At 39.5% G+C, this 12,144-nt stretch overlaps 2 protein-coding genes and 1 non-coding gene across 4 annotated transcripts; 2 read left to right on the forward strand and 1 right to left on the reverse strand.

Annotated features, from left to right (window-relative positions):
- Window positions 1-304: 304 nt before the first annotated feature.
- unga (uracil DNA glycosylase a) lies at window positions 305-4,826 on the reverse strand. 2 transcript variants are annotated; one of them, XM_030777404.1, is made up of 7 exons: window positions 4,731-4,826; window positions 3,699-3,890; window positions 3,513-3,608; window positions 2,130-2,227; window positions 1,891-1,979; window positions 1,128-1,306; window positions 305-828 (listed from the first exon to the last, which is right to left on the reverse strand). In XM_030777404.1, exons 1-7 carry the CDS (start codon window positions 4,824-4,826, stop codon window positions 688-690), a joined length of 891 nt encoding a protein of 296 aa, XP_030633264.1. In that variant the 3' UTR covers window positions 305-687. The 2 variants fall into 2 exon arrangements, with proteins under 2 accessions (XP_030633264.1, XP_030633255.1); XM_030777395.1 differs by lacking the exon at window positions 4,731-4,826 and having other exon boundaries at window positions 3,699-4,139.
- Window positions 4,483-7,037, forward strand: alkbh2 (alkB homolog 2, alpha-ketoglutarate dependent dioxygenase). The gene is made up of 4 exons (XM_030777415.1): window positions 4,483-4,560; window positions 5,681-5,959; window positions 6,286-6,484; window positions 6,687-7,037. Exons 2-4 carry the CDS (start codon window positions 5,689-5,691, stop codon window positions 7,012-7,014), a joined length of 798 nt encoding a protein of 265 aa, XP_030633275.1. The 5' UTR covers window positions 4,483-4,560; window positions 5,681-5,688; the 3' UTR covers window positions 7,015-7,037.
- A 4,390-nt stretch (window positions 7,038-11,427) lies between these two features.
- On the forward strand, window positions 11,428-11,499 carry trnad-guc (transfer RNA aspartic acid (anticodon GUC)). Its single transcript has one exon. It is a non-coding gene; the product is annotated as a tRNA-Asp (tRNA).
- Window positions 11,500-12,144: the final 645 nt, after the last annotated feature.

The raw sequence follows: 12,144 nt of genomic DNA on the forward strand, positions 1-12,144 counted from the left end.
TGGCCCCCTTTCTATTAATCTGCTTTCTTTAAGTTACGTTTGTTAGCTCCGATGCTACAAGAAACTCCAGTATTGGATTTTGTGTTTAACTCGACGCAAGCTGTTCCTCCGTCACAACTGAACCAATCGTGATAGGCTGAAGTCAGGGCACACCCACTGAGGGGCACAAGCATCGAATAAAAGTTGTCTAGGTTGACGGCAACCTGACCAATAAGCTAAAAGTGGACAAGCAAACAAAACGGTGCTGTAAAATCTCATCGTACAGAAACCAATTTAGTCCGTAAAAAAAGTTTATTTTCGTTTTAAGAGGAGAGAAGACCATACAAAGTGCATATTTACAACGTTTTAACAGGTGAAAGATTTCAGCACTGGGAAGGCTGGAACACAGCAGTATATTTACATTTCGCAATAGATCAGTGTTTCACAGGATTTAGTGAAAAAGAGAAAAAAAACTCACTGCTTTGCGGAAAGACAAATCGAGGCTCTAAATGAGTCTGAAAAGTAAATTTAGAAAAATGCTCTTAACCAGTAGTGTATATTTGAAACATTTATGACAACAAACTTACTGGTCAAAATACAAAAGAAGAGCTTATCTAGTAAGAGTCTATGCAGAGGCTTGTCTGCTTAGATAACAGAAACGCCACAAACAACAGCAACATCAACATCAACAGCAACATAACCAGTGTTTTAGAGTGTGGTCCAATCAATGGGTGTCTTTCCAGATTTTCTCAGCAACTCATTGGTCTTTGAGAAATGCCTGCAGCCAAAGAACCCACGGTGTGCAGACAGTGGGGATGGGTGCACAGTCTGAAGGACATGGTGTCTTTTCTACAAAGAAACAAGATGGTGGATTGGAGATTAAAAAAAGCACCGAGGACTTCAATGGTTTCCAAAGGTTAAGTGCAGCAACTGCCTAAGAATTTTTAAAAGTTTTGTATTACAAGTATATACATAAAATTAGAGGAAAATTAGAATCAAATTAGAATCTAGGACTTGAAAAGAGGAATGTCTGTTTAAAAAAAAAAACGGCAGTTAAAAACAGTATTTAGCACACTAAGTATTACAACAGGCCTGTATGTGCAATATCAGGGTGAAAAAACAACAACAACCAAAACCTCTCAACATACCCTATTAATGGCAGCCCCTTTCTTCTGTGCATAGGAGCCCCAAAGCATAAAGACCACACCCTCCAGGTTAGCATTCAGCCAACTGACCACAGCATCTGTAAACGTCTCCCAGCCTTTGTCTTTGTGAGAGTTGGCCTGGTGTGCCCGCACGGTCAGCACTGCGTTCAGCAACAGGACACCTAAAAAAAGAGAGAGACAAGGCCATAGCTTATAGTGGTACAAATGGGCATTTTTCAAAGAAAAAGTTCAATATGAAACATTTCACATATGGACTTATTGTAATTCTAGCTTGTGTTTGTCAGAACCTATATGTTTACATTGTGATCAGTCACTTAACTGAGTTTTTTTCTGAGGGGGGTTATATCCATAATATAATAAACTGCTATCAAAACTTTGATGACCTGTCATGCTGTGAGACTACTCTTACTCATTCTCACTAGATGTGGATCAGAGCAGAGTTCATCACAACTGCTCTTCAAGACAACATGGAAAATTATTTTTGCTCATTCAGCTAGTCAAATTCAGTCACAATACACCTATAGGATTTCAAAATGAAAAGCAAGAAGAAATACTGGTGTCTTCTATGGATTTATCAGAAAGCCAATCTGCCGCTAAAGCTTTACAATGGCCTGAGATGTGAAAATATGTGAAGGTCCACCAGAATGGCCAAGATGCTATTAAATGGATGTGTATCATGCATTTGAAGCAGGCGGATAGATAACTGTGAGATTATCCAAAAGATATGGGGGTAAACTCAAACTACCTTGTTTGGCCCATCCTGTCAGATCTCCATGACCTGGGTGCTGAAAGCCTTCAATGTCTGAAGCCAATTCTTTGTACATGTTTTCCAAACTATAAAGAAAACACACATTCATCAGAAAACCAGAGAGCATGAGTTCGCTCTTATCTACCACAGTGAACAAAGACAGGTTACAACATATTATTCTGGTATGATTATACTCACTTTAACCTATTAAAAAGGTAAATGTGGACACACCATACCTTGGTGGAGGTGGGACAGGTCTCTGAACACTGAAGCATAGTCCATGTGCTTGGTTTGGTCCATGATAGGGATCCTGACCAAGAATCACCACTTTCACCTGTCAATTAAAAATGGACTGGTAATTACTGGACAGCATTGCTGTTCTTTGTTTTTGCATACACAATATGACTCAGGAACAGGGTTTGTTATTTGACCTGCTTGCATTACTTCAGTCTAGACATCAAAGTGTGTAATTTTCTGTTGTTTTAAGAAATAACACACACAAGAGTAATTTCAAGAGAAAAGTGTAAAAATATTACTGATTCTATGTCGCTTTGGCTAAAAGCGTCTGCTAAATGCTAAATTCTATTCAAAATGTCTGAGATAGCTCAGTAATTAATTGAGAGGCTGGACTGTACCTTACTCATACTTGTCATAAACAAAGTCTTTAATATTGTGATTGACTAGTTATTCCGTTCTGGAGGGGGGAGACTCCCTGGAGGCATGATTTGAAACCAAACTGTTAGGCTCATTCAAAGACAAATTGGCTTCTGACTCTGGAATAAATAAATGACCAAGTATTTTGAGAACATTTCCTTGTAAAGGGAACTTGTCACATTGATACATGGGCTTGTTACAACACAGCTTGGCATTTCCTCAGATGTGTTTTTGATCAATTACTTTGGGGGTGGGGAGTGTGACCTCATTTGCTGTGATAATCTGAAATGCCCGAAACACTAAAGATTTACCATGCCAATAATGTCCAGACTACACATGAAATGAAAGACTATGGACTGTCTATAAACAAGCCTAGGTCTTTAGGCCTTTGTTTTTAACCCCTCTTGCACTGATTTCCCTAATGAATAATTATTAAATGTAAAGAGGGATAAAAAAGAAAAAAAAATCTATTGACATCTATTTTTGGTTGCGTGGTCTATGAATGTCATGCAGGAATAAACTCACGGGATTTCAGAGGCATGAACAAATCAACAATACGTACTTGCCTAGTGGAATAACTTACCAGATAAACTCCATGGTTTATTTCAACACAACGAGGCAGGCTTTACAAAAGAGGGCTTAAAAGAAGTGTACAGAGGTTTTTCCTTTAAGAAAAGCTTATTGCTCTCTTCACATGGAATGACCCGTCCATCCCCACCCCCTTAGATCCTCTGTGAGGCTAACTGAAGAAGCTAATTTGCTTATGTTGAAAGACTGAATAAACACAGACCACTTCAATTAAATATACAGGATACAGCAAGGACAGCTTTTTTGTACAAATGCAATGCATGGGTTAGACAAAACAGTCAGTGTTGTTAATTTAGAAGAGTAGATATGTTATTGCTACAAAAATGAGTTAGGTTATTGTGAGACTTCAGCAGACACAGGGGAATTTCAGAACTCACGTCTTTGATGTTACACATTTGTGTCCAAGTAAAGACTTGGTGGGCAGGTGGATAGACGGTGTGTTTTTGCCTTTCTGCAGCGACAAATGACATCAGCTTTATGGAAGGAAACAAAAACTCTGCATTAGGTGGAAACGACATAATACCACGGCATAATTTTGCATTTCACGTCTCGCGTAACGTTACCGTTTTGAAGTATGGTTTGGAAAACTCTGTGCCAAGCACTCTCCGCCAGGTCTCCCCGAAGCCATCTGGAGCGGAGTTGGCAGCTAACCTCTCTAGTGCCAGTTTCTTGTTTTTGGCGATCCGATCCAGCTGCTCGGGGCTCAGAGCGGGCGAGGGTGACCCATTGTCGGTGTTGGACTTCAGTTTCTTAACCTGTGAAATCACAGTGTATCTCGTGGAATTCCAGTCTCGTTTTGAAATAATGTGGAACATTGAAAGTTTCAAGACGCCTTGGGGGCGGATGGTTAAGACTGCCCATGCCATAGTCTGTTTAAGAGCTCCTTCAACTGTCCAAAACGACGGCGTTATTTATGTATCCCCGTCAACATTTATGTTCATGTTAACGGGGACAAACAGTTATATAGGATTACTGCTGTAGTTTACTGCCGTATAGCTGCGACAAACTCTCATAACAAACACAGACGACTTCTAGGTTGCACACATGTTGTGAATGGTGATTGGTCCGCCTCCGCGGGAAATGACAAGCTTATTGCTGCCACCTGAAGGATTGGCGGTTTCAGGCAACCACATACACGGAAGTTATAGATCCCCGTGAATTCATGATACACTTGTAATTTATATTTATTAGAGTTGGTTTTAAAATATACTGCTAGTAAGTCACTGTTGTAGGTACGCGGACAGATTAATTTTGGTTTCAGATCTTGATCAGAGCTGGATCTGTGACGTAACACTTCCGTCATCGTTTTGCGCTCACTACAGTCTCGCGGCAATTTCAGGACATGGTTAGCTATGGTCCGTAGGTAAATAGCAATAAGACATCGTGTTCTTCTTGTCTTCAGAGATACACTGAGTATCAAATAAGGTAACTTAACAAAACAACTCCTGTTGTTGGCCGTCACAATTACTTCCATAACTGTACATTGCATGAGAGCTGACAACTAACTTAACTGTATTTTTCAGTGACCACTGCCAGTGCAACTCAAATAATATGGCAAACTAGCTGATTTGGCTTGCAAGTTAAAGAAAACTTACATTTTCATCGGTGTCCGCGTTTTCATGGTGTTCTGCCAAAATCCTCTTCTTGTTTGTTGAAGTGAAATAAGAGTGGATGGTCTTCTGTCCGATCATTTTCAAAAAAGATAAAACCTACCTGAGGCGTGTTACTACGCTATACAACTGCAACCTGGATTTGCGCTTTCTGACCAAATGAGCGCACTTTAGTTTAAGTATTCCCGCCAAAGTTCTATGACGCACAATAGATAGGAAAAAAACTCTGGTTTAGTGGGAGGAGAGAGCTCAGTAAAAAATATAGAATTCAGAATGAAATTTGACATTGATGGCGTGTGTTAAGGGTATTCTGAATCAGACAAATTTGGGTACATTAATATACTAACTACTGCATGCACGAATCGCGTAGTAAGGTTTAGTCCATTTTGTCATCTGTACTTTCATCCCTTAGCCTCAAAACTGAAGCTGATAGACTTTCAAAGTGTGATATACACAATACTTTAAGTTACAATGTATCTGAATATAGAGGAGCATTGCAAAACGTTTTCTTTCAGCGCATTTTATCATCAGACGGCGAAAACAACATATATGACGTAATCATGCTTTATTTTACAGACCTGTCAGCTGAATGTCCACATTAGGTCAAATGATGAAAAGAGCTGTGGATAAAAGTTTGTGCCAAATAAAATAGGCCTAAATCTAACAAACGACATAAAATTTGCTTGCGTTCACATCAGTAAGCTGTGGGCGAGGAACTTCAATTTTTCATTACATGTATCTTTGATGAAATCGTCTCTGAAAAGAATATATATTTCAAATTGCACTTTTAAACGGTATCATATTATTTTATGAATCTGTAACCCTTTATTTTCTGCAGCATTTACTTTTTGTTAATGGAAGAGAGGAGTCAAGTGTCTCACTGAGATTTTAAAGGTTGGTTTGTTTGCTAAACCATGACAGGTTTTCTTCAACAGGTCCCAGAATGGATAAGTTTGTGACTCGGGCAAAGAAGCGTGTGGGGGGACAGAGTAAAAAGGATGAATGTCAGAGAGAGAATCTACAAAAAAAGCCTAGAAGTGAGGTCTTAAAAGAGGAGTTTCAGGAGGATGAGGAGGTGAATCAGTTCCCTCAGCCTGTACCTTGGCAGAAGATCGAAGCTGAGGGCCTGGACTGTGACTACAGCTTACTTTTCTCCAAAAAAGAGGCAGACACATTTTTCACACAACTGGAAGAGGAGGTGGTGTACTTTACAGGTGTAAGATCTAATTTATTCTATTTTTATGTAATCATACCATTATCCAATGCATAAAGGCATATAAAAGTAATTTAAATATAGTCAAACTTAAAAAAAAACACACACACACACACACTAGGAGGCTGCATATGGTTATAATCTTACATAATATGTAATGTTACAGTAAAGTCTGCCATGCCTCTGTCCACAGCTGTGCATGACTGTAATTTAGGGGTATAACCATGCGCTATGTAATGCTCCATTTTAAAGGTTCATATCTGTGAAATTATGCTTTTGTTTGTGACCGCATCACTGATGGGTACAGATCTTTTTTTTGTTTCCTAGGAGACCAAACAAAGGTGCAAGTTTATGGAAAGACATACAGCGTTCCCAGGAAGCAGGCAACATACGGAGATGAAGGACTGATGTACTCTTTCTCAGGGGTGCACCTCTCGGCCAGGCCCTGGACCGCAACACTGGAAATCATACGGGATGCTGTTACCAAGGCTACTGGACACACCTTCAACTTTGTTCTCATAAACAGGTGCTGTTTCACAAATTGTGCTGTTTTGAGCATCCTTTTTACTGGACTCTGTGGTCTACCTGGAATTGATGTATTTTCCTTTGTTGCTGTCCAATACTGATATCAGATATACTAATGTAGAGTCAGCTCTTTGGCTTCAAAAGCTTTTGCAGAGTGAGTGTCTGCATTCCTATGCATTTGAATGCTGTATATGACATCTCAGGTATAAAGACGGCCACGACCACATGGGTGAACATCGCGATGATGAGAGAGAGTTGGACCCGTCCTGTCCCATCGCATCCGTGTCCTTGGGCGCTGCCCGTGACTTCGTCTTCCGACACAAGGACGCCCGGAGTGGGCAGAACAGACGTCAGATTGACCCGGTTAAACTGGAGCTGGCCCACGGAAGCCTTCTCCTCATGAACTCTCCCACAAACACATACTGGTACCACAGCCTTCCCACACGCAAGAAGATCAAGTCCCCACGGATCAACCTCACCTTCAGACGAATAGTCAAGCAGAGGCAGAGAAATGCCATAAAACCTTCATAAGCTTTCTAAAAACATTATCCTCCCTACATGTGTTTCACAGCAGCCTGGGCTTGGACCTAAGCCCACTACCATGCTTAGTTTGCACCTAAGCTAAACGTCTGCTTTAGGAAATGTTACCTCATGTGTTCTGTTGATTTATCACTAATCACATCATTAATCACATGTTTTATCTCTACAGTAGCTGTAATTTCTAATAAAGAACCTGCTCACACCACAGAGTCCTGATTAGTTATAATGACCCAAGTAATGCTTTACAGCAGCATCTTATACAAACTTCCCCTTTGTTTGGAGTTGCACAGTATCTGCTTCATATAAAAATATGTAATGTACTTATATACTGAATAAGTGGATGGAACCCAGTACTTTATATACAGTGGGAGAAAGAGTTTGAATTCCCAATAAACATGGTGCTTAATCAATTTTGAGAAGTTTGTCTGTGGGTCTTTTGCATTACTGAAATTGAATCAAAGACACTGACTAGGATGGTTCACACTGGCTATTCTATTACCTGGCATCCTGTTTGAATTTATTATGAAACTGTCAATAGAAAAAGCCTCAAAGAAAAGAAAAACTGTCTTAAAAACATTTTCCACTGACTTTGGAAATTAGAAACAGTGGTTATTTCCCCCCCAAAAAAACTGGTGAAGAACAAGCGAGTGGGCTAGTTTCCAAATCTGAGGAAAGCAGAGGAAGACAACTATTTTTGGGTGTGCAGAAGCACCGACAGCAAGATCAACTATTTATGATGCGTATTACCTCCCTGCAGCGAAAACAACCGCGCAGACATGAGACTCGTGAATCCTGTTCAGTGCTGCTGTTTCATAAATGTACCAGTCGTGTCAGAGCACTTATCGTTGGCCTAAGGATACACCGATCTGATACTGACTCAAATAGCTGGATCGGGTATCGGTGACAATAGGGACGATCTATGGGGCCGATATATTCAGTTCAATTCAATTCTAATCTCTGTACACACTATCATTTTCATACCGTTTCCCAAATGTTCTACGCCCACACTAAAACGCTGAAACGCCTTAGTGTTTGTTGTTGCCATTACGAAGCTGTCTCACCAGCTAATAGTTCAGCCAGGTCATGTCTAAAATCGCTGCTCCATGTAGGGTTTTAACAGCCATTGCGGTTGTTTTCCATCTTTTAAACACAGCAAATATAAAGCTCGTCTTCTACATTGGAGCGGTGCATGTGCACTGTACAGCATGATGATCTGTAATTGAAGATAGATTAGCAGATTTGATAGACTGAGCAGCATTGACTGCATTTCGCCCGTCATAGTTGTTTTGGTGTCTCGAGCACAAATTTTCGCTAGTATCATGGCAGCCAAACATCATCATTTCTGAAACTCTGTTTTTCCTCCGTTAGATATAGATATAGATATAAATATAGATTTTACAAGGTTAGGAAAGTAATGTTTAAGTCAAGCCTGATGTTGCCTTACAGATAAAAGAAGGATCCCAGGCTCTTCCACACAGTGAGGCATACAGCTTATTAATTAAAGACTGGTATCGGTACTTGGTATTGGCTGATACCCAAAGCCCAGGTATCAGTATCGGGACTGAAAAAGTCGGATTGGTGCACTCCTAGTTGGCACTCTCACTATTTGTGCAATTTATTACAAAAAAGGGCAGGACATCTCTCATCACATGTCTAGTGTGCCATGCAGTTTATTTATATCTGACGCAGGAGGTGAATAACTGTGGGGATGCACTGCTGGAGACCATAAATCATCATACAACATGTAAACTTACTGTGTATGTTTATTTAGGAAACTGTGCCTTTGAATTTGATTTGAGTGGCCCATATTTGGGGCTTTTATCAAGAATTTCTCTCATTTTACATCCTGTAATGAGAGACTTTTTGAAATTGTTTTCTCTTATCAACAACAAACTTAAAAAACTCAAAAGAGAGAAATTAAAACATTTGTGGGTCATTACCGTGACCATAAGTACTTTGGGAACTTCACAGAATTAAGGGCCTTCATCTTTTGTTTTGAAATTATATTTTCAGGATTGTGGGCTATACTCAGCACTGCCTGCATTGTAAATGAAATAATGTGTTGAGAAATTTATTACAGCTGTTATTTAAATAATTATAATTAGCTATTGTTTGTTACAGAATGGGGAGGCAAACAGGCTGTGGAGAGGCTGGTGTTGTATCGCTACTGGTCAGACAGCGGAAAGAAATGAACTTCCTGTTTTGTTTAAGTTCTCAGACTGGCCTTGGACATAACACTGTCTCAGTCTTCAGAATCTGCCGTAAGTGTTTGCATGGACTGACATCTGGTGACTGATATGGCCTTTGCACAATTTTGTTGCCCATCAAAATGTTTGTTGACCCCTCACACCCAGTGAACTGCGGTATTATCATTGTGAGAGACCTGCTCATTAGGATAAAAATCTGTCATCGCAGGGTGAAGGTGAAGGGTGAGAATGACTTTTTGTCCTGTAGTCAAACCCTCAGCCTTACTGATTTTTCATTTGAGCGCAACATATATGTGCCCATGTGCTCCCTGAGACCAATCTAATCTTTTGATCTTTTTTCCTAGTGTTCAGTAGACCACTCCCTGTGGTCTTTGTGCCACTTTATTTAAAAAGTAAATAAGGAGTGAAATAAAGAGTTTCTGTAACCTAATTGTGGGATTCTTTGTGAACTTTGAAGGACAGTGCTTGATAAAATTGGCTCCCCATGTCCTAGACTGTTTTTGTTGTTTTGCATCTTGACCTAATGCACAGACATGACAGGCAAGACAGTGTTCCTCCACAGATTATTAGTCAATAATGTCTTTCTCTCACACTTATCATACATATCAACATCACCTCTACTGTTTTTCATAAAACTTCAGCAAGTGGAGGAGGTTTCATCACTGAAGCTCCATCCAAATGCACCCTGATAATCATCCCTCTTTTAAAATCACTGAGACTTCCTCCTCTGTGTCCACAGTTGTCAAAAAATGTCTGACTGCATCCATCTACACCAGATGAATCATTCGGTCTTGTCCTGCTCTTGTCCTACACAACTGTTGTTAGGTATGTGAGAGAATAAGTGGTATAAAATTGCCTGTAATTATTTTATAGTATTTCACACTATTAATTATTGGACAAGTTTTTAATACACAGAGTTAATTCTAACAGTTTGGAACAACATATATTATTTAGGTGATGAAGGCTAGTGTTCAGGTAATTTTTGCGATTGTTGTTTAGAAGGGATTGTTAAGCTTTACATTTATAACTATTCAATTTACTTCACTGTTTCAGCGATTGATTTTGTAATTTGGAGTTATATGAGGTCCCACATGGCCAGAGTAGATCTTCATCGATCTGGTTCTAAATCCAAAGCTCATGCTTTTCCTGGCACTCTCCTCAGTTCTGTCTCACTGGGCAGAGAGCAGGTGGGATGGCTCGGGGAAATTCCAACAGTCTGCCCTGTACAGTTTTGCTGCGTTCGATGGTCCCTGAATTAATCATAATTTAAATCTCTGAAGTGCACTCAAACAAGCGGAAAAAAAATTAATTAGTCAAAACGAATGGTGCTCCTGTTTGTGAGATACGCTTTATCTAAAAATTGTCCTTAATTCACCATTCAAAAAATTTCTGAATCATACAAAGTTAAAAGCCAGTTGTCTAAAACACATATTTATGAGTGTTTTTCATGAACTACTGGTTTTATATGGAGATAAATGAATGAAAACAATGTTATTGCTGAATACATTAGTTTTTTGTTTTTTTTTATTTAAACACAGGTAGGTCCTGTAATACTTATGCCCCCCAGCAGACAGCCAGACTCTCAGCTACATCCATTGTACTGCACTAGGCTACAGTTTGGTATGATACAAGCTATAATACAAGAGAGAGCGAATAACTTTAAAACCGTATTTTAAACAGTTTGTGTTGAAGCACTGTACTGCATAGGTAGTCTGTCATAAATTTAACAGATCATTATTTTTTATCAAGTATGGGAGTGTCATTGTGTTCAGTCCATCAGAAGACCACCAGACACTGAATGGAACAGTGAAACTATTTTATAGATTAAAAGTAAAAAGATCCCTCATAGTCCATGCTGTTAAAACTGGATGTGTTAACAGCACAAAGGACAGTGAAATATTGCAGGAAAAAAAACTGAATCGTAGGAATAGACGGACATATCACGGAATATGATAAGCATGGAGAAACTGTCGAGAGAGGTGAATAAAAACATCAATTGTTACTCTAAATGCCACTTCACACCCCCGTTAAAAACAGATCTCGAGTGGCTCTTCTCAATTAACTGAGTGTATCCAGACGTCTTTGTTTCGACGCGCCTAAACTGGCTATGTAAAAAACACTCATAAAACCGATATTACTGTGGTTAAAAAAAAGGTATCGTTTGGATCCATATGTATGTGAGCTCTAATATTTCAGGTCCTCGTTAGTATAGTGGTGAGTATCCCCGCCTGTCACGCGGGAGACCGGGGTTCGATTCCCCGACGGGGAGCAGTATCATGTTTTTACTCGTGGGGACAGTGGTTTGTATCGTCGCCTCGCAAAGATCCCGTGGGCAGGTCCAGCGTGGAGTTTGCATGTATACACGTGGGTTTTCTCCTGTCGTTCTGGTTTCAACGAAAAATGCGAGTGTTAGAGAAACTGGATATGAGATGGAAGCATACAGAGACGTCATTATCTGTATCTGTATTTAGATAGTAGACCGAACGTGGGCGTGACTTACACCGGAAGTCACGTTAAATCGGGCAAATGTTGTATTTTCCAGAAGTGGCAAAAGTAAAAGTAGCAAGAAGTACTCTTAATACTCTTGCTTAAAAATACTCTAAGTAGAGTTAAAATATTCCTTCTGAAAAATAATTAAGTAAGAGTAAAATGGATGCTCACTTTCAATTTACAAAAACGGTTGTCAGTTTAACTCTACTTACAGCAGGCTGCTTTTGTATAGGAAGAGTACTTCTACTTTTACTTTTGCCACCTCTGGCTAACTTAATATTCATTGGCAATACAGTTTTTGTGCCTTCAAAGCATCATTAATACTGGCATATAATTAATTATGAAATATATTTCCACATCCTCATACTGTAGGCTACTTTCTCTCTCTCTGTCTCTCTCTCTCCATTTTTATTTTTAACTAAAC

The sequence above is a fragment of the Chanos chanos genome, chromosome 1 (assembly GCF_902362185.1).
Source record: "Chanos chanos chromosome 1, fChaCha1.1, whole genome shotgun sequence".
NCBI lineage: Eukaryota > Metazoa > Chordata > Actinopteri > Gonorynchiformes > Chanidae > Chanos > Chanos chanos.